At 49.6% G+C, this 27364-nt stretch overlaps 1 protein-coding gene across 3 annotated transcripts in view; it reads right to left on the bottom strand.

The window, feature by feature from the left end:
- Nucleotides 1–27364, bottom strand: part of GLIS1 (GLIS family zinc finger 1) — a 1570389-nt gene that overhangs the window by 66146 nt on the left and 1476879 nt on the right. For all 3 annotated transcript variants that reach the window (XM_078673453.1, XM_078673455.1, XM_078673456.1), the window contains exon 8: nucleotides 25514–25698. In XM_078673453.1, coding sequence (XP_078529579.1) covers nucleotides 25514–25698 — 185 coding nt within the window. The remainder of the gene's footprint in view (nucleotides 1–25513; nucleotides 25699–27364) is intronic.

Raw genomic sequence — 27364 nt, 5'->3', positions numbered from 1 at the left:
ACAGTTCCCTCCAAGTATTCACCCAAGCGACTGACTGATCCATAAAATTCCAGTGTTTACTGGACAGAGGCCTATTCCATTCAACTAGGTATCGTAGACACGCTGCTTGGTAATAGCCGCCTATGAGCGGGAGACCCAGTCCACCCTGAGCTTTCGTGCATGTCATTTGAGCGAGAGAGAGTTGTGGCTTTTTCCCCTCCCATACAAACCTATTAATAAGGGACTGCAGTTTCTTGAACGTTCCAGGTGGTGGGGTCATTGGTAGCATCTGAAAGATGTATAAGATACGCGGGAGAACCCTCCTTTTCACCGTTGCTATTCTCCCGAACCAAGCCAATCGAAGACGTGACAAGGCGTCCAGCGCCTTGGTCATGTGTTCCAGCAGAGGGGCATAATTTAGCGAGACCGTCCTCGCAATGGTCGGCGTCAACTTAAACCCCAGGTATGTTATGTACGGGTGACTCCAGTGGAATGTGAAATCCCTTTGCAGGGCCTCTACTTCCTCAGAAGGAATTGAAAGGTTCAGGATCAGAGATTTCCCTAAGTTAACTTTAAAACCAGAAATTTCCCCGAAGGCAGCAAGTTCGTCGAGCAAAGTGGGTAGTGTCGTCTGTGGCGGTGTGAGCGATAGAATCACATCGTCTGCATACAGACTAATTTTATGGATGTCTGCCCCGAAGACCACCAACTCTATGATTAGCCTGGATCCATTGAGCGAAAGGCTCCATATAGAGCGCAAATAAAAGCGGTGACAGGAGGCAACCCTGCCGCGTCCCCCACGCGATGGAAAAGAAGACTGCCCTGCACCCATTGACCCGCACAAACGCCTTGGGTGTACAATATATGCACCTGATCCATTTCAAGAAGTTATCACCGAGCCCATAGCTGCGTAACACTGCGCATAAATAGCCCCAACCTAAGCGTTCTAGGGCCTTTTCGGCATCTATGAATAAGAGAAAAGCCTGTTTTTTGTGACCGCTGTGTGCTATCGATGTGGTGCAACCATTGTTTGGCGTTGTCCCCCCCTTGCCTGGAAGGAATAAAACCCGATTGGTCTGGGTCAATAATGTCAGCCATAAGGGGGCTAAGGCGCGCCGCTAAAATTCCCGCAAAGAGCTTCGCATCAATGTTAAGAAGCGAAATAGGCCTGTAGGACCCACATGCCCGTGCATCCATACCATGTTTCAAAATGACGGAGATCGCCACCTCCGACATAGCACCACCCCTGTTTCAAGAAAAGAATTAAACAGTCGGGTTAAAAAGGGAGCCAGGTCCACACAGAACGTTTTGTAAAAGGACACTGGAAATCCGTATGGCGCCAGTGATTTGGCCGGTTTCAATCTAGAGATAGCTGATATCACTTCTACGATAAAGATTGCAGAATCACGTTCCTCTGTCATGGTTCAAGGAAGGGGTGTTATGCGGCAGGAGCTTAGATATGCATTTGGGTCTTGCGGTGACGGGTCCTGCTCAGAATAGAGAAGTTGATAAAAACTGCAGAAGGTGTCAACAATCTACTCGTCTGCAGACTGGTCTACTCCCGAGTGATCCCGGACCACGTGAATCAAGTACGTCTGTGTCTTAGCACGCAACCTATGGGCCAACATCTTGCCGCACTTATCACTGCTAAGAAAAAATTTGTCTTGCAGCCTTAGGAGGGTATGCTCCGCTCTGTCCAGGTCTAAGTGCTTCAGTGCGCGCCTGCGGTTCTCTAGCTCTCGCTACACTTGTGGAGCCCCCGTTCGCTCATGGATCACCTCTAGCTCTCCTACCTCCCTCTCTAACTCAGCGCGTTTTTCCCTGCATATGGAGTTGTAGGTTGCCGCAATGGTGATTAACTCCTGCGCGCCACCGGCTTCAGGGCCTCCCATACCGATGACAATGACGTGGACCCTAGGTCGTTCATCTGGAAGTAGTGTACTATAGTGTTTCGCATGCGCTTTACCACATCCTCGGAGTGCAACAGATTCTCTCTAAGCCGCCATCCAGTGGGAATGCTTGTGTACGCTACACAAGCAAAAGGACAGAAATTAGGGCATGATCAGAAAGAAAGCGGGGAGTAATTGCAAAGGAATGGAGGCTAGGCATGAGCGGGGTAGAGGCCAAAAAATTGTCGAGGCGCGCATATGTTTTATGCACGGCGGAGTAATATGTATAGTTCGGTCAGTGGGGTGCTGAACCCGCCACACATCATGCAGTCTACTATCTACCAGCCATTCCCTTCCTACCAGTGAAAGAGCCCCAGCTTGGTGCGTCCAGCCCTGCATCCATCACCAGATTCAAACCTCCTTCCACCAGAATCGCAGCATCCGGGGAAGTGAGTACCTCTGACAAGGCTGAAAGAAGGGTTCCTGTTTCTCTTTTGGGGTGTATAGTGACCCAATAGTAAGGTGTGTCTCCCCCCATTGTACCCTTACGACCAACAATCACCCCTTTATTTCTGCAGCAGTCAATATCTTGAATGGGCAACTGGCTCCTAATAAGATAGCCACCCCATTTTTCTTGGAAGGCCCTGCTGACCATACTTGTTGTGGAAACCGCCTACCACGCATGCGCATGACAGCTTTGGAGAGCAGATGCGTCTCTTGGAGTAGGCAAATGTCACTGTAGGCGTTTTCAAGGAGGGAGAGCACTGCAGCACGTTTTACCGGATTATTTAGCCCACGAAAATTCAGGCTTACCACCTTAAGATCCCTGCCCATCTATCAACCAAGAATGTGCTCTGCATGGCCGTCGCCGGCGTCTGACCATAATGTGAATCCTAACATAGACCCTGATTCGCCCTTTGACAGGTCGCCCTAGTGAGAGAACTGGTGCGGAGAACCCCAATTACAGCCCTAACAAACCCCAACCCCCCAAAAAATAAAACAGTACAGCAACTAGAGGAAAAAATGTTAACAAGAAAATCATAACCAAAGTTTGTCACAGTAGATAAAATCCAGGGGATCGTTGCTGAGACTAACGTCCAGCCTGAGATGAGTTCAACAAGTGTCCACCTCGACAGTGAAGAGCCATCAGTACGATGAACCGGACACTGCTTTCCGCCCCGCCGACGTCCCTCTGTGACCCCACCCCTGCGCCACCAGTTATCTTCGCGGGATGACCAGGTGCTCAGTATCCTGCATTAGGGAGGAAAGTACCGCCTCTTTCTCTCTGTCTCTCGTGGCCTGGTCAGGTTTCTTAATTGGTGATGATCTGCCCACCCGCTGCCATCCCGAGGTGCAACATGCACACTGGGAATTGGGTTGTTCTGCGCCTTCCGTGGGAGGGGTAAGTTGGAGACCAAGGATTCCCAGCGCTTCCTCTAGCGATCTGATCTGCAGCAACTTGCCCTGATGTTTGAACACCAGGCGGAATGGGTGGCCCCATGAGTAGGGAACATTGTTCTCTCGCAGGTGTGTGGTCACAGGTTTTGAACGCCCGTCTCTTAATAAGAGTGGAGGCCACCAAGTCCTGGAAGATAGCTGGTTGGTGTCCGCGGATGTGTATGGGTTGGGCCTCATATGCTTTTTGAATAATGCGCTCTTTTAATTGAAAGTCGTGTACGCACACTAGTATATCAGGAGGAGGTACTTTATTACCTCGAGGGAGGCCGGTCCATTTGAAAGAACAAGATCTCCCCATCCCCTAGGATTTGATGGAATAGCGCACTGACATATGCCCTGAGATCGTCTCCTTCCTCCTTCCATGGAACTGCCCTGATTCTCCCATTGTTCCACCTGGAGCGGTTCTCCAGGTCCTCTGCATGGGCCTGGAGACCGATGTTCTGCTCTCTGAGGCACAGCATGTCTTGCTGTAAGTGGTGGAGCTCTTAGTCCCTGCTAACGTCGTGCTCCCCGAGGGTCGCCACCCGCCCCCCTATCTCATCCACATAGTGACGCACCTCTTTTAAATCTGAGGCCAGTTGGGACCGTAGGTCTTGTATGTCTTCTTTTATGGCCATGAAGAGCTCCACTAAAAAGCCTTTGGTCGCTGGGGATTCATCACCCTCCAGTGTACTCCCCTTGGGTAGTGGAGTGTCCGGACTGTTGCAGTAGGAGCTCGTTTAGTGATTTTTCTTTATGAGCGCGTGCTGCTGCCATGGCGCCCACCTCCCTTCCCAGGCCTAGCAGGTCTCAGCAGCCACACGAAGAATCAGTGATGGTGCAGTCTGCACTGGCTCTGCGCGCCTTCCAGATTGTGAAGCCCCGTGTGCCACTCAGCGCAGAACAACTCCAAGACCGGCCGTCCGCCGAATTGCGGACCATTAAGGCTTCACTCCAGGCCCAAACTTTCAGGCTTTCACTCGGGCATTGCTTCCCACCCGTTCAGACCACTGCTCATGTGTTACCCACTTCGATCTCCCAGCAGGCCACTGTGCCAGTACCGTCAGCGCAGGCCTACCGAGGACAGGGGTGGTCGAACCACTCCTCTGCCGTCACGTTACTCAGCCACGTCGTGTCCCCGTAGCTTGTCAACTGCCACCCTCCAGGTAGGCCCTGTCCGCCGATCTGCGGACCGTCGCGTCCCCATCTAGACCCGCAACCCACTCCACATCATATGCCCCGTCCGTCGATGCACGGACCGCCAGGGTCTCAGCTCAGGCCCGCTTCCGCCACTGCTAGGTGTGCGAGCACACACGTGGTAAATGTGGCCACCGTATCCACTCACCGCCCACTCTGCTCTCTGCCCCAGGGCCATCTGTCTTCTTGACACTCAGGAGCAGATCACGTACCATGCAGAGCTCCAGGATGTAGCGTCTGACGGGACCACGGTCCAGGCATGCACTGTCTGCCGATCCGCGGACAGACTAGGCCCATCCCAGACCCGGTCTTACTCTTGTGTGCCCCCTCCTCTGCCGCACTCCGCTGGGGCTGTCAGCTGGGCGCACTCTTTACCTGGCTGCCGCCCAAGTCTTGTGCCGCCCGGAAGACTCCTGGCCCCACAAACACTTAAACAGCACCAGGCGTTCTTAGGGAGCCCAAGGGAGCGCTAGGCCTGTGAGCTCTGCAGTATGCGCTGTGCCACGGGAAGTGTGCTTGCCATTCGCATTGCTCCCAGGCCCTAGGACAGGCCAAGTCGCCGTACTCCGGTGCACGTGGAATCCAAACAGGGGGGGAGCCTCTTCCTCACACCGCTGACCAGGCACTCTATGCGGGTAGGCCCCAAACGGCCTGCGGCGGCACGGCGGCACACACAGCTCGGGGATCTCCAGCAATGGCCCCCTGTCTCACTTGTTGCGGCGTCTCAGACCAGTTGACACTCAATCGCGCTAACAGCACTGCCCTCAGTGTCCTCCATCTGCCTACCCATGGACCAGGAGTGCCCCCACAAGGCCTTGCTGTGGAGCACCCAAACCCCGCTCATCGCTCACCTCTGTCTCGTAGGCGGTCCAGACCGGAGTGCAGCGTTTCAGCTGCTCCCTGGCCGACAGGGGTCACCACAGCACTCCGCAGCAGGGGAGGCGAGCGATTCCAGTCCCCTCACACTACAAGAGCCCCGGAGCTCCACTGCCACAGCCTGCCCCGACCGCTGAGTGAGACCGCCCACCCACTGGGCGCCAGCATCAGGAGAGCCACAAAATGGTGCCGGCACAGTCCGCTTCACAACGGAGGCAGTGCGGGCCACGTCTCCCCCCCATTCACCTGGTCAGCTTGCGGATGGGCACCTCACTTGACAGCGCCCTCTTTCGCCACCGCAGAGTGGCACTTCCAGGTCACGTCGTCAGCCACGGGAACCCCGGCGGAGCCGCGCACACTTGCAGGCTCGGTAGACCGCTGCCCCACACCGCTGCAGAGGCCCGCAGATAGGCTTCTGCGGGTCCGCTAATGCAGGACAGGGTGTCGGAGTCACTCAGCCACCACAGACGGTCGGTTGGCACCAGAGGTGGGTGATTATACAATGCTAAAACTTGATGCTGCCGGAGGGACCGGATTCTACGTCCTATCTTGCCGCCATCTTAGCCACGCCCCTGCAAAAGTTACTTTATGAGACTTACCTCTTTTTTAGCCCATTCCTGTCTCCTCATGAGAGGACCCTTGAAATCTGTGGTTAGAGGTTGAGGGAGACACAAAGTACAATGCATGTCCTACACATCCATGCGCAGCCTTCCACAATTTGGTCACTAGCAGGGTTCCACTATCATTAGGCCACTGGGCTTCATTCCCATTACAATTTACATATGTGGGATTTCTGAGGTGGGCAAAAATGGTCAAGGACTAGACACTGTGAAGCTCTGTTAAGCACCCTTCTGGATTGTTCGAGTAAACACGGTGCCACCATTCACAGAATACAATATGTGAAAAGTATCTTCTTAAGACAGTCCCAATTAAGTGGGAACAACATGGAGACTAAAAGAATCTCCTTTGGCAATATTGTAGATCTTGATTGAAGATGATGATACCACTGGAGTAATCAGCAAGACAGTGCACTTCTGTAATCTTCTTAGGAGTGGATTGAAATCTTGCAGCATTCCTCGAATGCCATTTAGCACTGTATCATATGTCTAACATCACTGCAACATAGGCATAAACCAGCAGTGTGCTGTCACTGTTTCCCACCCTCAGTTAATGCACTGCTCAGCACTCTAACTTGCATTGGCTCTTCCTAAGATAATGGGTCTACTGATTTCTCAGATCAAACAACTTTAGAAAAAGTTGGACTTCTTTCCCTTCATCTCTCCTGTAATGTATATCCTATCAACTGTGCTAAATCTAAAAGTACAGAGAAAGACGTAGGATACTATGATCAAATCACATAGTCTTTAATTTTTTCCCTCAAGCCATGCCAAAAAGAAGTCATCTGAGTTCTTTCATTCCAATTGGTTACAGCTGCTAACTGACAAGTCACAAAAGTCAGCACACCCATTCGTCCTTGCTGAATATCACACAGTTGAATACTACAAAGAAAGACATGGAAACAACTTCTTGCAGGCAGATAAGAAGGCATGATAAGACAGTGTTAGAGCTGACATCCTTGGCGTAGGTTCCTACTGGACTTTTTGCTTTCACTCCTCCTGTTTTGCTAAATTATTTTTTGTTGGCTCTAGCACGTTACCACTGCTAAGGAGTACTAAAGTGCTTGTAGTCACTCCTGGAAATGAGGTGAAATTGGCTTATACCCAACTGGCATATTTAATTTACTTGTAAGTCCCTATCAAAGTGATATACCATGTATCCAGGACTGGTAAATCAAATGCTACTCGTGGGCCTGCAGCACTTATTGTGCTACCCACTTAAGTAGCCCTTTAAAACATGTCTCAGACCTGCCAGTGCAGTTTTATACTGCCATTTCAACCTGGTAAAATAAACCTTTTGCCAGGTCTGAATCTTCCTTTTTAATACATAGTATACCCCTAAGTAGGCTCTAAACAGCCCATGCGGCAGGGTGCTTTGTATTTAAAAAGTGGGACATGTACTTTTATGTTGTACATGTCCTGGTAGTAAAAAACTCATAGATTTGATTTTCACCATTGAAAGGCTTACCTCTCCCATAGAATAACATTGGGTTACCTTATTACAATTAATAAGTGATATGTTTTGTTTGGCAGCAAGTAGGAATGTCATATTTGATGTCTGAGGACTTGTAATTTTAAATCCTCTTTAATGGTAATGTCAGATTTTAAGTCACAATTCTAAAAATGCCACTTTTAGTAAGTTTTTTTCCCCAGTCCTAACCATTTGGTGCCTGCAGCCTATTTTCTTGGTCAAATGACAAGGTGTACTTGGCAGTTGGCCTCTGTGTATCCCTCACAACCATTCACACAATAGAGGGTCTTGGTCAGGTGCAGCCGGTCCATTGTGGATGAGGGGCCACACGCCTCCACCTTTTGCCCCTCACAAACAGTTTCTGTCATGCTGCACAAAGGTCAGCCTGACAGACAATGTTCACTTTCAGCTCAGGCAGCCAGGAGCCAGACATGCACAAAACACACAGGCTTCCTCCTGGCTACCTAAGCTGAACTTTGCTGGGCTGAGGAGGTCACAGCTCCTGTGGACGTGACGTCCTCAGCTTAGCAATGGTCCCTGAGACCCTCCCCACAGTGACGAGGGGTAGTGTCACTGATTGCCTTGCACCTAGGCACTTCAGTTTTAAGCCCTGAAGCGCCCAGGGTCGAGTGTCAGTCAGTGACACTTCATCACAGAGGGGAGTGTGGTCAGCAGTCTCACTGCCCCATCCCACTCTGTGATGACGTTGGGACTGATGCCTCCCCTCATTAGGTCAACTAATGAGGAAAGGCAGCAGTCCCAAGCCTCCTGGAACCTCTGAGGCAGAGCTGGCTGCAGGTAAGTGGGAGTTGTGTTTTCTTTTAAATTAATGTTTGGCGTATGCGTGCGTGTATGTATGAATGTTTGGTAAAGAGTGTTTGTGAAGGCCTGGCTGTGAGTGTTATTTGTGCATATGCGTGTCCCGTCCGCCCCCTCCCTCCAAAACCTACCAGCCGCCACTGGTCTGGTTGTTAGCAGGAGGGGCCATCCTGACTCAATGAGTTGATGGGAGCTGTCACCTGCCACACTTGCACTTGAGAGACTCAGCCTCGGCTCACACATAAATGACTTCACACTAGCCTATTGTGCATACAGACAGATTGGGATCAGAGCAGGGAAGCAGGAATTTTCAGACACTTCTTTAAGGGGAAGACTCCAGATGTTTCTTCCACTTCAAAGTGGACACCTGGTATAAAAATGAGACCCTCATACCAACTCTTGAGTACAGTCCTGGAACTATGGAAACTGCAGAAGGACTATCCAGCTGCCAGAGGACTACTCTGTTGCTTGAGGGTTCCCTGCTGTCTTAGAAGGCAGGCTGGACCTGCACCCTTCATACCAGGCTGTAGTGACTCCAAGGGTCAGCTGACTGACCTTGTATTCTGAGCTACAAGGACACAAGCTCCAGAGACTTCATTACAACTGCCCAGCTGACCTGCTACCTGGACCTGCCTAAGTCCTGCTGGCCTCTGCTGAGTGAGTTCCTGATCACCAGGAGGGTCCCCTCAATTCCTGGACCCTTGGCATAAGTTAAGCTACTTCTACAAGAAAAGGGGAAGTCCTGACGTTTAGGGCTCTTTGTGACTGTGACTGGGCCTGTTCAAGCCACACACTTGCCGCACGCATTAAACGCCAACGCGAAGCTCTGGTGAACCTCACTCTTCGCGCCACAGTGACTGACAGCGACTACCAGCAACGCGAGATCTGCAATTCATGCTACAGCATTGACAGCCCATGGTGACCACCAGTGTGAAGCTCCAACAACAACCACCCATGATGCCCAACAGGATCTTCGTGCTACAATGACTAGCTTCCGCTATGCCCAGCCTGCTCTACGCGCTACACCGACGACCATCTGCAACTCTCTCTCTAACCTAGTTGACCTAAACATGTAACTTTCACTGGTCTCACACGATCAGATAACCACGGTGGCACTTTGTGCTTTTAGGTGCTATACTTACCTTAAATCTTTGAAAATGCATATCTCTGGTTCTACTGACTGAATTTTTGTAATTTTGGTATCAAATAATATATTATTAAAGTTTACTCTATTTTTCAAAATTGGTGTGGGATTTTTCTTGTGTTGTTTTTTACTTTATCACTGTTAGAGTGTGCATGAACACTTTACACCTGGCATCTAAGTTAAGTGGACTGCTTTTGTGCCAAGCTACCAGAGGGTTAAGTACAGGTTGATTTTATGACTTTTTGTGGTTCTTCCTGACAAGGATTGTGGCTGTTGTTTGAGAAGGGCTCCACACTCCTCACGCAATAACCCAGTTTCTCACAGATGGTTAACAAGCATCTGAGCTGGTTACAAAAAAAGTTGCGAGGGCCAATGGCGATTCAGAAAGGCAACTAATGAGGCAACCTACCTTGGCTTAATCTGAGGAACTCGAAGCAAGTAGTGGGATGTCTGCAGACTGTGACACAAGCTCTGGCTAAGCAACTAATTCTGAAGAAGCAATTTGAATTTTGTGCAAGATCATGGGAAGGATCAATAGCATTATCAAACCTAAGAAGTCGGTGGCATTACAATTTGTCAAGGATTGGGCACAGAGAATGACCACTAAGCACCCTTCTTGATTGACTGGGACATCTAATATAATAAGGTCTAAAAGAAACTGACACTCTATTTTGATAACAGGTGTTGACTCCAGTGCTTTGACAGACACCATACGATTTATGTAAATAAATTTACATTATGTGTTTTTGCTAACGCATAGTAAAGCTACAGGGCACATCTGGCTCTGTAGCTATGTGTGAATGGGCCTTGAACTCATATTTAGTGGTAGTTTCCATTGCCTACTTGTACATAGATAATCCTTTCCTTAGCCTGTGGCCTGAGTTCCATTTGTGACAGGCATGATTAAGTGTGGACAAAAGCAATTACTCCAGCTGGACCACAACCCAATGGGGATTAACACCTGCTGCTGGAAGACAGAGTGGGCTGTGGATTGTACAGGCTGTTCCAAAATCCTCTTATAACCCCTTCCAGGCTCCCGTCGGACGTTGGCCAACGGGAGCACTCCCTCCCGCCCCACCCACTCAATAGAACGCCCGCACCGCAGCGGAATTGCCACCGCGATTAAGGTGTTAATTAGGTCATGGGATGTTCCTAAGCAGGACAAAGGACACATTTGTGAGGTCCACATCCTCAAGGAGACTCTTTTGATGGTGATGGGTGTTAGACCAGTCAGCCTTAGGATGGTCTTTCCTGAAACGTTTTACCTTACCTCTCCTCCATATTTTGTCTGATCTCCTTTGTTGGTGCTAGGACTTACCAATGCTAAAGAGTGTGTACTCACTTCCTAGAAAAACATGGTAACATTGGCTTACACCCCATTGGGATATTTCATTTCCCTATAAGTCCCTAGAAAAGTGGTGCACCATGCACCCAGGGCCTGTAAATTAAATGCTACTAGGTGGCCTGCAGCACTTATTGTGCCACCCACTTAAGTATTCTTACAAAGCTGTCTCAGGCCTGCCATTGCAGCCTGTGTATACAATTTTTAAACTGCCATTTTAACCTGGCAAATTAAACCTTTTTTCCATGCCTTAACCTTCCCTTTTAATACATAAAAGCCACGCCATAGGGTAGGCATATACCTTTAAGTTTTACATGTTGTGATAGTGAAAAACTCTACATTTAGTTTTTAACTATTGGGGTTGCCTTATTACATTTAATAAGTGATAACTTCCAAACTGGAACATGTACCCAGTTCATGTTTGGTGTCTTTAGAATTATAATGAGAAAACCCTCTTTAATGGCAAAGTCAGATTTTAAATTAAAATTTTTAAAAATCCACGTTTAGAAATTTGGCATTGTCCTGCCTTAGTCATTCAGTGCCTGCAGCCAGTCTCTGGGTCACATGACTAATGTGTAGTTGGTAGCTGCTCCTGGTGTATTCCTTCCAGACAGCCAGACACAATAGAGAACTTAGGTATGCCTGGACAGGATGAGAGGGCGAAGCTGGGCACAACCCCACTTGCACCTGAATAGGATGTGCCCTGCCTACCTATAAAGGGCTGCATACCCCCTGTAGTTAGTCTAGAGCCACGGTTTGGGAGGCAGGAAACCTGTGCACTTCGAAGGGAATCATGTGGAAACTTCTCCCACTTCAAAGAAGGCACCATGTATAAATATTGGACCTCAGACATCAACTCTTCAGGTAACTGCTCAGCTGTGATGTCGGCTGTGCTGACCTGCTTTGCTGCCCAATGACTGCTGTTGCTACTCCAGGACTAGTCTGCTATGAGCTGCCCAACTGAAACCAGCCTGTATGTGTGTCCCAGGACTACAAGATCTCCAAGGGTCAGTCGGCCAGCCTCCTGTTTCTACAGGCTTCTCAGCACTCTGTATCTTCAAAGCAGGAATGCGCATCAACCTGTTAGCTCCAGAAGCTAGATTCAGCATAACACATCTCGGTGCCGACAACTGGCCCAGTGCCCCGCAGCTCAACCCAGCTCCAATGCAAGACAGCGCAGTGCCTCTGCGGCTCCGCCAGCTGGACCCTGCACAACGCATCTCGGCGTCGACAACTGACCCAGCTCGACAAAGCACGGCACATCTTAACACAAATCTACGCAATGCTCAGAAGCTTCACCAGCACTAGCCCAGCGCAATGCACCTCGACCTCAGCTCTGATACATCACTACACAAGTCTTTGCAAGCCCCAGCGTCTACCTAGATGACGACTCAGGACCTCACATCCAAATTCCCCGTCGATGGTCACTGACTTTGCTGCACAATGCATCTTGGCACAGGGCCTTACATCGCAAGCTCCACGTCGACGGTTTCTCAACGCCAGGCAGCGCACGACAATGCAAGGGCTATCCATCACTCCACAACCAGGATTTAAGGTACTCTTGTTTAACAGGCGTAACTGGGTCTATGTAGCTGGCCTGCACTACATCACTGTCAGCCTGACCTTGTGACTTAGTCCCTGTCTGGCGTGACTGGATAACCACAATTGTCGCTTTGTGCTTTTGGGCGCTATATTCACTGAAACCTTTAAAACTGCATATCTCCAGTTCTACTGACTGGATTGTTGCCATTTCACTCTTGTTTTAGCTACCAGAGGGTTGCGCGCAGGTTAATTTGGGATTTGCTTGTGACTACACTCTGACAAGGATTGTGGTTGCTTCTTGAGTAGGGTTTTACCCCCCCTTCACCCAGTAACCCAATTTCTTACAGTGGGTCATAAGGGGGTGGCTTTGAGGGATTAAGGAAGCGCAACAGAGCTGATGTGACCCTGTTTGTTTAATATCATAACAATACATGAGTGATCTGAAGGAGATGGACAGCTAGTTGGCTGACCCCAGACGATGGGGGCAGTCCATTAGAGTGCAGAATATAGAGTAATTATGAAGTTTTAGAGTGAGGTTGGGAGTTGTCCCCACAAACAGCTTCACCTTCCTTTAGAATCTTCAGCACATATCTTCAGAAAAGGACACTGAATCATGATAAGCACTGATAAGACTAATAAGATTTACTGAAAAGAAAGAAGAATGTGCACTACTGTTGAGCGCTGACATGTAGCCTAGAGGATGTGCCCACTCCTGACTTGTACCTGTGAATTTCACTAGACCCTCTCCTGGACTCGTAGGCCCAGTCCCCTGATGTTTCCCAAAATTTCTAGAGGGGAGTGTGCTTGCTATAGAAACCTTTGGTAGACTTGCAGGGCTGACACTTTTAAAGATTGGGCTACGTTGAATCTTGATGTTGAACACTGACAACCTAGAGGAGGCTATGGGCCTGGGTGGCTAGAGGGTGCTGGTGCTGAGTGTGGTCTGTGGTTGACCACCTCTAGACACAGCTATCCATTCTGTGTTGCAACAATACTACTAAGACTAGACAGTGCTGTGCAGGAGTACCGTTTCAGAGTCCTGCAAGAAGTGCTTCTTGTTTGCCTTGGTAGGAGGAGAGCATAACTTACGTGAAAAAGAGGTGCTGAAGAACACCCCTGCAGAGTACATACCTACTGGGACAAGGATTCAGCAGCCTTGTGCAGTGCGTGTGGTGCATGGGGAGAATCTGGGCTTGCTGGTATGATCAGCTGTTGAAATGTTGGGTGGACTCCTTTTGTCATGTTTAGACGGAGAGGGGTTAGGCCTGAGTATGACACCAAAAATTCTATCAGAAAGGGTGTGCAGCTGTGGCCATGTAGGGCAGTCTCTGGCGAGGGTTTATTTCCTTCTTCAAGGCATATCACCTTACTTTGACTACACTGGTTTTCAAAAGCAAAAAGAAGAGATGATGGACTGAATGCTGAACAAATCATACCCTCACCCCCAGTTACAGATTTGGGTTTAATCCCTTGTGTTTTGCTCACCACCCCCCCCCCAAGTTTTGACCCAGCCATATGCAAATCAGTTTTGACCCTGCTCCCCATGGGAACAGTCCAGCCCGAACTGCCAGGCCAGGTCCTCTCTGGACCAGAAACAAGCATCCTGGGACCGGTTTTGGGGTATCACCTTCTCATCAACCAGGCTAGCTTGAATCCAGTGGCACAGTGAACCCGGGATCCACGTCTGGGCATACCTTTTCAATTACAGTGACAAAAGAAAAAGAACAGATGTTGGACAGCATGCTGAACAAATGAAACAATCACCTCCAGTCACAGATCTGGGTTTAATCCATGTTTTTTTTTAAATGGGTGTACTGGGGCACAGCGTAGGATGCCGAGAAACGTATGGGATCCAAAAGAAGAGCAGTGCAGGGTGCAGGGGGCAGCAGTGCAGGGCTCCAGGGAGACATAGGGAGTACTGGGGAGCAGGGCAGGATGCACGGGAGATAGACGCATCGGCTCCCAGAGAGGAGCAGTGCATGGTGCAAGGGGCAGCAGTGCATGGCTTTAGGGAGAGACAGGGAGTACTGGGGAGCAGGGCAGGATGCACGGGAGAGAGACGCACAGGCTCCAAGAGAGGAGCAGTGCCGGATGCAAGGGCCAGCAGTGCATGGCTCCAGGGAGAGACAGGGTGTACTGGGGAGCAGGGCAGGATGCACGGGAGAGACGCATGGGCTCCCAGGGAGGAGCAGTGGAGGGTGCAAGGGGCAGCAGTGCATGGCTCAAGGGAGTACTGGGGTGCAGGGCAGGATGCACGGCAGAGAGACGCACAGGCTCCAAGAGAGGAGCAGTGCCGGGTGCAAGAGGCAGCAGGGCATGGCTCCAGGGAGAGACAGGGTGTACTGGGGAGCAGGGCAGGGTGCACGGGAGAGAGACCCACAGGCTCCAAGAGAGGCAGTCCTGTCAAGTATCACGCATCAGGTGTGACAGTCACGCATTTCAGTGCGGTGTTCCGCATCACCGCACTGAAATGCGTTGTCACGCATTTTGCCGACTTGCCAGCTCGCGTCACCGGCAGCGCCTCTGTGCACGGCTCCTGCTGCTCTCCGAGTCCGAGAGCGTGCTGCAGCCTGTGCCCGCAGTGAGCAGCAGCTCTAGTTCATCATTAGTTTCAATTCATGTATTCTAATCGCTGCTCTCAGCTCGTGGGGTGAGTGAGAGCGCGGCTACAATGTAACGCATTTAAACAATCGGTGCTGGCTCCAGGCTGGTGCTGAAATTTCGTGCCCGCCTCGCCGCGGCTTAAATTTGACACAGTCACATATTGCAATTAATTATGGGGGCGGTCTCAGTCTCAGCACCGATGCTGTAACTGGCTGACACACTGTGCCTCTCGAGGCCGGGTCACCCCCTTGCTCCCTCGCCTGCTGATCCTGCTAGCCAGCCAGCCTCCTTGCCAGCCTCCTGCCTGCCGCCACCGTCGCCCCCCAGCACCCCCGAGCGGCCCAGCCACTGCTGAGCCGCCCGCTCGCCACTTTTCCCGCCGCTGGCCCCCTGCGGCCCCGCCCACCACCGGCCCATTGGCCCAGCCGCTCGCCCAGCCCAGCAGACCCGCCCCCCGTCCCCCTTCTTATGACGCCCCCCGAGCGACCGCGCAGCGGACGCGAGCAGCGGGAGCACCGAATGAGCGCCGAAGGTGCGCCAAAGGTAAGCCCGTCTGCGCCCGTCCGCGCCTGGACCGCGCCCAGTGCCAGGACCCCTGGCCCCCGCAGACCCCAGCCCTCCCGCCGGACCTACGACGCCACCGAACTCTACGCACACAATGCCGGAAGAACCCCGGGGTGCTACCGAGCCACCCCGAGACGCACCCACGGACCCTTCTGCTGCAACACCTGCAAGTTCACCTGCATCCAGACCTCCACTACACCAATACCGACCAAGACCAAGACGAGCAACAGCCACAGCCACCTGAAATGCATCCTGCTCAACACCCGCTCCGTCCACAAGCACGCCATCGAGATTTGGAACCTGCTCGACTCCACTGCCCCAGACGTCGCCTTCTTCACGGAAACCTGGATGAACGCCTCCTCAGCGCCCGACATCGCCATCGCCATCCCAGACGGCTACAAGATCATCCGAAGGGACCGCATCAACAACACAGGAGGAGGCATCGCCATCATCCACAGGAACACCATCCGCATCTCGACCAACACCGATGACACCCTCGCACCCGCCGAGCACCTTCACTTCCAGGTCCACATCAACCCCAAGACCACCCTCAGAGGCACCCTCATCTACAGACCCCCGGGACCACGCACACAATTAAGCGAAGACATCGCCGACTTCATCAGCCCGCACGCCCTCTGCTCCGCTGACTACATCCTCCTCTGGACCTCAACTTCCACCTGGAGAACAACAACGACCGCAACACCACCACCCTGCTGGACAACCTCGCCAACCTCGGTCTCAAGCAGCTGGTGACCACCCCCACCCACTACGCCGGACACACACTCGACCCCGTCTTCTCATCCAGCAAGGACATCGCCTTCAGCCACGCCACCGGACTCCACTGGACGGATCACAGCTGTGTCCACTTCAGCTTCAGAAGGACCACGATCCACCACCACCAGCAACAGGTTGCACGCAGAAGCTGGAACAAGATCACAGCCGACGAACTCGCGACCTCCCTGAGCATGAACCCTCCCACCTGCACACCGAACCCAAGCCAGGCGGCCACCAACCTCACCAAGTGGATCAGCGACTGCGCAGACGACCTCGCTCCCCTGAGGACCCCGCCCAGCAGACCCGGCAGCAAGAAAGCCCCATGGTTCACTGACGAACTCAAGAACTCCAAGAAGAACGGCCGAGCCCTCGAGAGAACCTGGCGCAGAGACCCAACCCCGGACAACATGGCTGCCCTCAAGCTCGCCACCTGAAAGCACCACCAACTCATCCGCGCCACCAAGAAAACCGCATTTAAGGAACGACTGGACAAAAACGCACACAACAGCAAGGAACTCTTCAACATCGTCAAAGAGCTCTCCAACCCCAACGCCGGAAACAATGACATCACCCCTTCGCAAGACCTCTGCAACTCCCTCGCCTCCTACTTCCACAACAAGATCGCGGACATACACAACAGCTTCAGCACTCAACCGACGCACGCCATGACCGAACCCCCGCCCCCCACCACCACCCTCCGCGCCTGGACTCCGATCAACACCGAAGACACCATCTGCACGATGAACTCCATCCACTCCGGATCTCCGACCGACCCCTGCCCTCACCACGTCTTCAACAAGGCCGACGCTGTCATCGCACCCCACCTGCGGGACATCATCAACACCTCCTTCGACACCGCTACCTTCCCGGAGAGCTGGAAGCATGCCGAACTCAGCGCCCTACTCAAGAAGCCATCAGCCGACCCCACCGACCTCAAGAACTACCGCCCCATCTCGCTGCTCCCGTTTCCTGCAAAAGTCATCGAGAAGACCATCAACAAGCAGCTGGCCGCCTTCCTCGAGACGAACGGATCCCTCGACCCCTCGCAGTCTGGCTTCCGGGCAAACCACAGCACCGAGACCGCCCTGATCGCAGCCACCGATGACATCCGTGCCCTGCTCGACAACGGAGAAACAGCGGCCCTCATCCTCCTAGACCTCTCCGCGGCCTTCGACACTGTCTGCCACTGTACCCTAGTACAGCGCCTCAGCAACGTCGGAGTCCAGGAGAAGGCACTGGAGTGGATCATCTCCTTCCTCGCCGGAAGAACACAGAGAGTCCGCCTCCCTCCGTTCAGATCGGAAGCCACCAAAGTCATCTGCGGCGTCCCTCAAGGCTCCTCGCTCAGTCCAACCCTCTTCAACGTCTACATGGGCCCCCTCGCAGACATCGCACGCCAGCACAACCTCAACATCATCTCCTACGCCGACGACACCCAGCTGATCCTCTCCCTCACCAACGACCCCGCCACCGCCAGAGACAACCTACACGAAGGGATGAAAGAGGTAGCCGAATGGATGAAGAACAGCCGCCTGAAACTGAACTCGGACAAGCCGGAAGTCCTCATCCTGGGATCCTCACCCTCCGCCTGGGACGACTCCTGGTGGCCCCCAGCCCTGGGCACCGCACCCAAGCCAACCGACCACGTACGCAACCTGGGCTTCATCCTGGACTCCTCCCTCTCCATGACCAGACAAGTCAACGCCGTCTCCTCGTCATGCTTCAACATCCTGCGCATGCTACGTAAGATGTTCCGGTGGATCCCCACCGAGACCAGGAAGACGGTCACCCAGGCCCTCGTCACCAGCCGTCTGGACTACGGCAACTTCCTCTACGCCGGTACCACCGCCAAACTCCAGAAGAGGCTCCAGCGGATCCAGAACGCCTCAGTACGTCTCATCCTGGACATCCACCGTCGCAGCCACATCTCCGGACACCTGAGAGACCTGCACTGGCTCCCGGTCAACAAGAGAATCACCTTCCGACTCCTCACCCACGCACACAAAGCCCTACACAACCAAGGCCCGGGATACCTCAACAGCCGCCTCAACTTCTACGCTCCCAAACGTCAGCTTCGATCGACCAACAACGCCCTCGCCGCCGTCCCCCGCATCCGAAGAGCCACCACAGGAGGACGGTCCTTCTCCTACCTCGCCGCCAAGACATGGAACTCCCTCCCGACTCACCTCCGCCGGACCCAGGACCACCTCGCCTTCAGGAAGCAACTCAAGACCTGGCTGTTCAAGCAGTAGCGGACCCCCCCTCCCTAGCGCCTTGAGACCCTTCGGGTGAGTAGTGCGCTATAAAAATGCTGTGATTGATTGATTGATTGATTGACACAGCCAGGGCGCCAAGGTGATTCTATAATACGGATGTGATGCAGCACGCTAACTTGCCATCACGCCCGAGTCGTCAGGAGCAGGGCAGGGTGCAAGGGCCAGTAGTGCATGGCTCCAGGGAGAGACAGGGTGTACTGGGGAGCAGGGCAGGATGCACGGGAGAGACGCATGAGCTCCCAGAGAGGAGATGGGCAGGGTGCAAGGGGCAGCAGTGCATGGCTCAAGGGAGTACTGGGGTGTAGGGCAGGGTGCAAGGGAGAGACGAGCTCCAAGAGAGAAGCAGTGCATGCTGCAAGGGGCAGCAGTACTGGGGAGCAGGGCAGGGTGCACGTGAGAGAGACGCATGAGCTCCCAGAGAGGAGCAGGGCAGGGTGCAAGGGGCAGCAGGGCAGGGTGCAAGGGGCAGCAGTATTGGGGAGCTGCTTAGTTTGCAAGGGAGAGAGAAGCATGGGGTCCATGCAGTGCAGGATGAAAGAGAAGCAGTGCAGGGTGAAAGGCGGAGACGTTCAGGCTACAGTGGTGAACAGTAGAGCAGCAGTATCGACTTTCGCATTTAAAAGGAAGCAGACTCGTTGAATGGCTTTGGCTGAACACCTGCGGGGACTCCGCGCGCCTTCATTGTGTCAATGTCATTTCATTGCTTAATACGAGGACACCCCTCCGAGGCGCGCTCGCTCCAGGACTGGCTGGCCTGTCTTTCCTCTCAAACCTGTTCAGCAACATAACATATCCTGAAAGTGAAAGCACCGGATCGTGTTTCTACAATGTAACGTTGCAGAAAAGGCAGAAATCCTAACTTTACGTGAAATACGAGTATATACATATTTAGGTGACCGGTTTATAACTGAATCTGTCAATTCTGCCATAGAAACAAATTGCTAAAATGTCCTATTGCGGGTTTTGGTTACTTAGCTCATTACAGGAATGTAACAGTACATCTGGGCAGGATGGCATAAATCTGCCACTATTGTTGGACTGCTAAAGCTTTTCTCCTTGAATATTATGTTGAACATTGAGTTATATTAACCTATTTTCCTTACATAAATCGTTTGTGCGACTTTTTCCATTTTTCCCGTGTTTAATGGCCACTTCTTTGCAGCTCGTGCTTCTTTCAACCATTAGTGTAGCAATTATTGAAAAGAAGCAAATTACACGTCTGCTGGGTTGGCACAGCAAACTCATATTACAAACCATCACTTATAGTCCCTAATTTTAAAGCATTATTTAATTTGAGGTACCGTGTGACCTCATGACATGATCACTGTTCATAACTATCCCTTTGCTCTCGACTGCCACAGCAGTGCAGTCTGGGATTGCAGACTTGGCTTCATTCGATTGCTGAACTCATTGGACAAATATACTACGAAATAATGACTTGCAAAAGGGTGTGTCTCCGTGACACAGTCAGTAGTTCTCCCCATACAATGCCAGCATAAACGACCCCTTTTATTGAGGACCAGCAGTGGACCTCAAAATCCAAAGGCCATGCTCCAGGATACAAGGTTGAAAGGCAAGATGGTGGCGCTGCGATGTGAGTCAGAAGGGCAGTGACTACAAACCGGACTGCAGACCTAGACTTCCTGGCAGACTGGAGTCCTTCAGCTAACTAATCCAAAGCCCTGGGAAGTACCTGGAGGGGCACTGTCCTTGAAACCAAGGTCCACAAGGGCTCAACTGATATCAACAAAAAGGAAGCACCATCGCTAGAGCAGCCTACGAATTCATCCTCTCTGCAAACCGACATGTACTTGTATCGGTCAACGATGATCAGGATCTGAAAGTGGCAGGAAATAAGAATGAAGAAAGCCTTAATTCTGCCAACAGACTACAATGCTACAAAATTTCCATGATTTTTGTCCGACATGATGAGGTTCCTGGACCTCTCAGCCACTCCTCAATCACTCCAAATCCAAAGAAAATAATGGCAGATGACGAAGAACTCTCCAGGTACTGGCCAATCGGGAATCTACCTTTCTCAAGGAATCATCTAAAAATACCATAACAAAAAGTAGCAAGACAGCTTCCCACTATAAGAGTCAACTTGTGTTTGTCTACAATCATCTTTGGAGCGGAGGAGGAAAATAAGTAGCAGATGTTCTCTGTTGACACTCAACAAGTGATCACCAGCTGCAATATTTCCTCTAAACTTCTTGGAAGCATACTTCACAGTAGATCTGTAAGGCGTGATTTTGAATTGGTTTGTAATATCAAGCATTGTTTTGGATTGTACACACTCCTTACAATTTGACTAAATGTTACAGATATAGTGAGCTCTCTTCTGCTATGAAAATAGCCAGTGGTACGCCTCAGTTGGTTAGGTACCAGCACACTCAGACCAATGCAATCTATCTCTATGAACTCCAGTACCAAAGTCACATGGATGGCACCCTTTTATTCTCCGAGTAGGGGAAGAATCTGTGCTCTAAGAAACCTGGACACATACCTGAATGTGCTGTCCATATATTGCAATGGTTGAAGGGCAACTGTCTCTGCCTGAAAATATTCTACAAAATGCAAACAAAAAATTGCTCCTGGCTCTATATCATGAATAGGACACATTTTCCAAGGCTGGGCCTAAGTATAGCTTTATCGGGCTGCACCGGGTGAAGACTAGGACAGTGCACCCTACAAAGGTGGATGCGCTGTTCTGAGTGCATGCGTAAACTGGTGCTGCCACACTGAACTGCACATTAGTAAAAGGTGCACCAGCTGTTTGAAGCCACCGGTCTATCTTTCACTGCAAGTGGCAACCCAGCCTGTGTTTCAAGGATGTCAGATATCTCCCTGCATTCAGGTGCTGTGAAGGACCGACCCCTGTCTGCAGGTGAATGCCTGGGGATTCCTTAGTCTACCGCCCTCCAAAAGGTCTTCCTGGAGTGGTGCGCTGACTATTCACAACCTCCACATGGTGCACACTCAGTGTGCCTTCTGACAGCTCCTTTTTCTCCACGCCTGCATCTGTAGTATGGAGTGGGTGCAAAAGCAAGGTATTCCATCATTTGCATGAGTCCACGCCACCTTCCATTTGAGGGAGTACTCCTTTGTGATTGCACCAACATGATTGTTACTATTGAAGGAACTACACAAGCACCTGTAGACCCTTCCTTAATATCAAAGTGCCTCATGACACTCTTTCTTCTTGTCTTAAATTCCCAGATAAAGCTTGTTCCTATTTACAAAAAAAACCTGTTGTGTGATTGGGACTTCTGCTTAACGCCATTAGGATAAGGGTCCCATCTAAAATAGAACACTTTTTAAAGGGCTTCCATTTCTACTGAGAGACTTGAATAAAACTCACCAGATCTCTGGTTCAATCTATGTTGCCTAAACATAGTTCACACTAGGCCCTTAAAAGAAGTGCTTAGAGTGCTACAGACAATACATAAGGAAGAGTGCATTGTCACGCATGTTTTTGTTCATAGTATGAAAGAATAGGACAACCCCATCACGAGGAGATGATCCTTCAAATTACAACCTCTCAGGCTAATGTGAGTCCTGTTTTGGGTACCGGACACCACTCAGTTTGACCTCCCAGCCTGCCCATCCACCTGTCCATGTGAAATCTTGTGGAGAGGATACCAAGTATGACAATGGAAAAAGCTGTTCACAGTAGTTGAGTAGTAAGCCCAGTGAATGTTTTCGCATCATGTACCGACTCATTCCACTTATCCAGGCCAAATGGGCCCCTAGTAGTCCAAATTGGTCATGAAGTCGTAAAATACAAGTGCCACATTTACACACACTTCATCAATCAGTATTTGTAAAGTGCACTAATCAGCCTGGGAGGTATCCTGGGGCTGCATGGGGCAGGGGTATTCGTACATCTAGGTCTTGAGGCTGCCCCTGAAATTCAGCGAGGGAGAAAGAGGTTCAGCGATGGATGGATAGAACTTTACAAGATTGACAAATAGACACATGTATAAAGCAATTACCAGAGGACCTCAGTTTCTGGTCCTTGAGACTGATATTTCAAGCACTAGAAGTTGCACAAGAAACTTTATGTGATTAAGTGCATGTCTGGGGTACTGGATCTCATTGCTTGTCAAGCAATACATCTTCAAAATGTATACGCAGCAATTAGGTTTACACCTATTTCGGCTTACCAAAATGATTAATACAAATATTGTTTTTTAAGTGAATTATTCTTTCATCTAATCACATAAATTTGTAGAGTCTAAGTCAAGTTAACATAAAAACCTCTGAAACTTAACCATAAGGAATTTGTAGCTATAGAGTTTTTTGTAAAGATATAAAACAAACAACAGACGAATTGCACATATCACGGATAACTAATTTCTTCTAGAAAATGTACTGCTTCATTACAAGTCCCCCTAGTAGTCCCTAATCTGCTGGAAATGGGAGCTCCTAACCAGATCAGAATTACAAGATCCCAGGTGATTTTTCATGGGTGAAATGAGAACTAAGCAAGGAAATCGGAATCAAAACTACTAATTCTCTTGGTAATTCGTCATTTCATTTCTCAGAGGAGCCCCAGGGTACCATCTGGTAACTCCACCCTCCTTACAGTTACAGATGCCCCCAGAAACGGGGGGTGGGGGCTTAGCTGTCCTATCTACGGGGCCTTCTGGCGGGGCCCTTTTTCAGATGTGACTTGTCAACATGGGAGTTTTTTTCATATGTATTATATTTGCCCTGCATGCAAAGCTCCTTTGTCAAGCCTTCTGACACACCGGCTTCCACTCATTCCACTCAAGCATTTACATTGCATTAGTAAAATTTATAGCTATTGGTGTTGCAAATGAGAATGTTTGTTAGAATTTTTTTCTCAATAAATATCATAGCAGTAGCATAACTAATCCAAGAAAATCCATGAAGCAAGGAAAGGGTGCAGTACCTTCGCCTGTTGCTAGGTGTCCTTGTGGACCTCTATTAGCCATATACGGCACTGCACCCTGCAATAATGAAGAATAGAACTCATACCTAGGCCCGCTTTTTTAGTCCCAAACAACAGGGGTCGCTGACACACACAGGAAGCCCGGAGCTTAGCCTGCTGCTGAGGCTGTTGTCTTGCTCAAACTTGATGAAATCCATGATGCACATACTGAAATTCCAGAGTGCAAGACAGAGGAAGATGTAACACTCGCAGATGCAAAAAGACTGCAGAAAACCATTCTCCTAACGCCACACTTTAGATCCAGATGTTTAACCCTTTTGCTGCGGCGGCAATTCCGCCGCAGCGCTAAGGGGCGGGGGGCGGGGGGGGCCGCGCGGCGCTCCGACGCTTATGACGGAACCGCTCCGTCACGCCCCTCGGGTGGGCTGTGCTTGTGACGGAGCGGTTCCGTCACGGCCCCGCCCGCTCAATAGAACCCGCTGCGCAGGCGCAAAATCAGCGCCGCGCAGGCGCGGCGAGCGGGCCATGACGAAACCACTCCGTCACCAGCACAGCCCACCCGAGGGGCGTGACGGAGCGGTAGGAGGGGTTAAAGCTAAATTGCGGCATGCCGCCATTGCTACAAAAGTAAATAAATGGGAAAAAAATGCTGTGGCCATCCGCCTTCTTTTTTACATTTATTTACTTTTGTAGCAATCACAGCATGTTCTAGCTTTCAATGATTGAAGCAAAAGCACGGTGTGCAGTGATTGCTACATAATTAAATATATATATTTTTTAAGTTGCGTGACCACTGTGTTTTCTTTTGTAGCACTTGTGGCATGCCGCGCTTTAGCTTAAGATGTTTAAAACTAAAGCGCGGCAAGTCATCATTACTGCAAAAATAATTAAATGGAAAACAAATGCGGCACCCGTGGTACTTTTTTTTCCATTTATTGACTTTTGTAGCAATAGCGGCATGCCGTGTCTTAGCTTCAGATATTTACAAGTTAAAGTGCAGTGTGAGGCGATTGGTACAAAAGTAAATACATAAAATGATAAAGGCTACTAAATGATCAAGGCTACTGAAGTTATGTTTTTTGTGTAGTCAAGGGGAATATATTCCAATGGAACCCTGTACTGGCTTGATAAGTGACTTTGATCCGGTTTTGTGTAATAAGCAGAGTTATGACCGATTATAATGTGAACTGGAACATCTAATTGATCAATAAAAAGAATAAAAAAGTAAATATATAGAAAAGAAATGCGGTGGCCGTTTGCCTTTTTTTTCATTTATTAACTTTTGTAGCAATCACGGCACACCAAGCTTTAACTTTAGATGTTTAAAGCTAAAGTGCGGTGTGCAAAGATTGCTAAAAAAGTAAATAAATGGAAAAGAAATGCAGAGGCCGCTCATGCAGCATATTGTGTCGGCGCCAGAAAGACATTAACTAAATAGTGCTCACTAACTGCTAAATGAAACCTAGAGTGTACAGATACAAGTAAAACGGGAAGTACTAATGGGATGTAAAAACAGAGGGAGGTACTAAGGAGGGACTTCTAAGCTTATTCACAAATCATTTACAAAGGACAGTAAGAGGTGCCTATTGAAAAGATGGGTGGAAAATTGGAGGAGCTTAAAGTCTATACCTGAAAGCAGCATGTCACAAAGAAACAGCGCAATAGCTGCCTAGGCGAGACCTAAAAACACAAGGACCAGTACACAGCCCTGTCTTACACTTTTTTGAATTGGCAACGTTTTGCTTCCCTCGCCCGCGGAGTCATATATTACTTTAGCTGTGTTACGGGTATAAAGACCCATTTTCATCCTCAGAATTAGTATTACCACTCCTTGTTTCTCCAAGGCTTGCCGTAAAAGTTTACAATTGAACATCTTTCAAAGTAGACATATACGGTTACAAAATAAAAACCCTCTTACCATACTCTAGTTGAAAGAATTTTGATACATTTTCTGTTGACCCATGAATTACTTTTAGTTTCATTATTTACATCACTGACCAGTGCACTACAAGAACAGTCAACTCAATGGATACTTAAAAATTGCATGAGAACGATAGACTGCACCTTGAGGGGCTTGCTGTGCGGGTGGGTTTTCGAACGGCGAGAAGGTCTTGTTTGAGACTCCTTGAAACTGTTGTCCAGGTGGAGATTGTCTTTGAGACGACTGCGGACAGTGTTTTGGCATCAGGGATGTCGTGCCTAACGTTTTCATGGGGCTTCCAAGATGTGACAGAATATTCGAAACGTGTCTGAAAATATATAAAATAGGTTTCTATAATTTTTTGAGCATTCGTCACGATCTTTTTAAACAATCTGAAAAGAAACGGAATACATCTCTCATTTTAGGACCCATGCTTCAGTGATTAGTTAATAATGCAATTTAGACAGAAGCCTAAACCACAAATGCTGCAGTAAATTATGCAAAGAATAGGCAGGTGAAGGAGAATGGTTCATCAACTGGAGGCAGTGCCTGTGATTATATATGCACAGTGGTTGGCAGTGTTGGAGAACCGTTATTCATTTTTAAGGCACATAGACTTATTTTTCATTTTCAGCGTTTGAGCCAGCGTAAGAGATATTGAGAAAGAAAGGGAGAAAGAAGGAGGAAGAGAAAGGTAGAAAAAAGGATATAGAGGCAGACAGGGATTTTTTTAAAAACCTGAAAGAGAGAGATTTATGTCAAGAAGTGTAGGGTTGAGGAAGAAAGAGGCATGAGTTGTAACCATGGCTGGGCAGCCCAAGTATTTGGCAACCCCTGGTATCGGCAATGTGTATCCTTTGGCCTGGATGCACACAGCAATGCAAAATCTTGTAAACCAAGGTGAAATTAAGTACATGACAGCTCACAAGCACACCACAAATTGCAATGAGTACACATAGAGATTACAGGAAAGTAGATTTCAATGTCAATTCAATATTGAGCAGACGAGGCTAAGAATATCATTACGAATCTTTGACTGCTAGGTCGAAATTCATCAAATCATATAAATAACTCTCAATTGGGAGTTCTTTATCAAAAAAGAGGCCTGGCATGCAGATTTTGGGCTTAATGTACATACATCTGCATGTTGCTATAATTATCAGGTAATTACAGCGGCACAGCACCTAATTGTGATATGTGCGGTAGCAGGGGTAACCACAAATATCGAACTAACCCGCCTCCTAAAGTCTTCATGAAGAAGGCCTTAATGTACACACTAATTAAGGTTTTTGCCTCATGTTGTATATTCACGATATAGCAGCAGACCTGCCACCCCCAAGATAATTTTGACTGTGTGGTCATCAGGGGCATAGCTTCAGGGGAGGGGGGGGAGTGGGAGGGTCTTTGGGATGTTACACCCCCCAAAAAATGCATTGTGTAGTAAATAGTTGGGTACAGGAGCTTTCAGTCGGGGGTAATGAAGAGTCTGTCAGATTTCACCTGGGAGTTTTTACATGCCACACTGACAACAACACACATACACGCTCTCAGTCTCTTTTTTGAAGGAATTACAAATATTTATTAGGTTGAAAATTTCGTTTAAAGTGTCCCTAACAATCCGCCCTCCTCTCTCTTCCACTGCCCCTTAGGCTCCCCTCATGTCCTGCTTCACAGATGATGTGTTTTAACAAGATATCCCAGCCTGATTGTTGGGAATTCTGAAGCTCACATCTCCCAATCATATTGACCAAGCTATGCCCCTGGTGGTTGTACAGAGAAAGGAGTGTGGCCTTGGTAAAATAGTGGGGACATGCCCTGCTCTGCCTGACCAGACACCCTCCCCAACTGCCTCGTCTCCACACAGCAAAATAATCAAGTACAATCTGGCATACATTTCTATGAAGGTACACACACAGGGGAATGACAGAAATCACAAGAGCTTCTGTCAACATTGTCTTCATTTACCAAGTACTGGTTACCTGTGTGACATGAGT

This window comes from Lissotriton helveticus, chromosome 1_2 (assembly GCF_964261635.1).
Source record: "Lissotriton helveticus chromosome 1_2, aLisHel1.1, whole genome shotgun sequence".
NCBI classification, from domain to species: Eukaryota; Metazoa; Chordata; class Amphibia; order Caudata; family Salamandridae; genus Lissotriton; species Lissotriton helveticus.
This window is presented reverse-complemented; position numbering and strand designations above follow the sequence as displayed.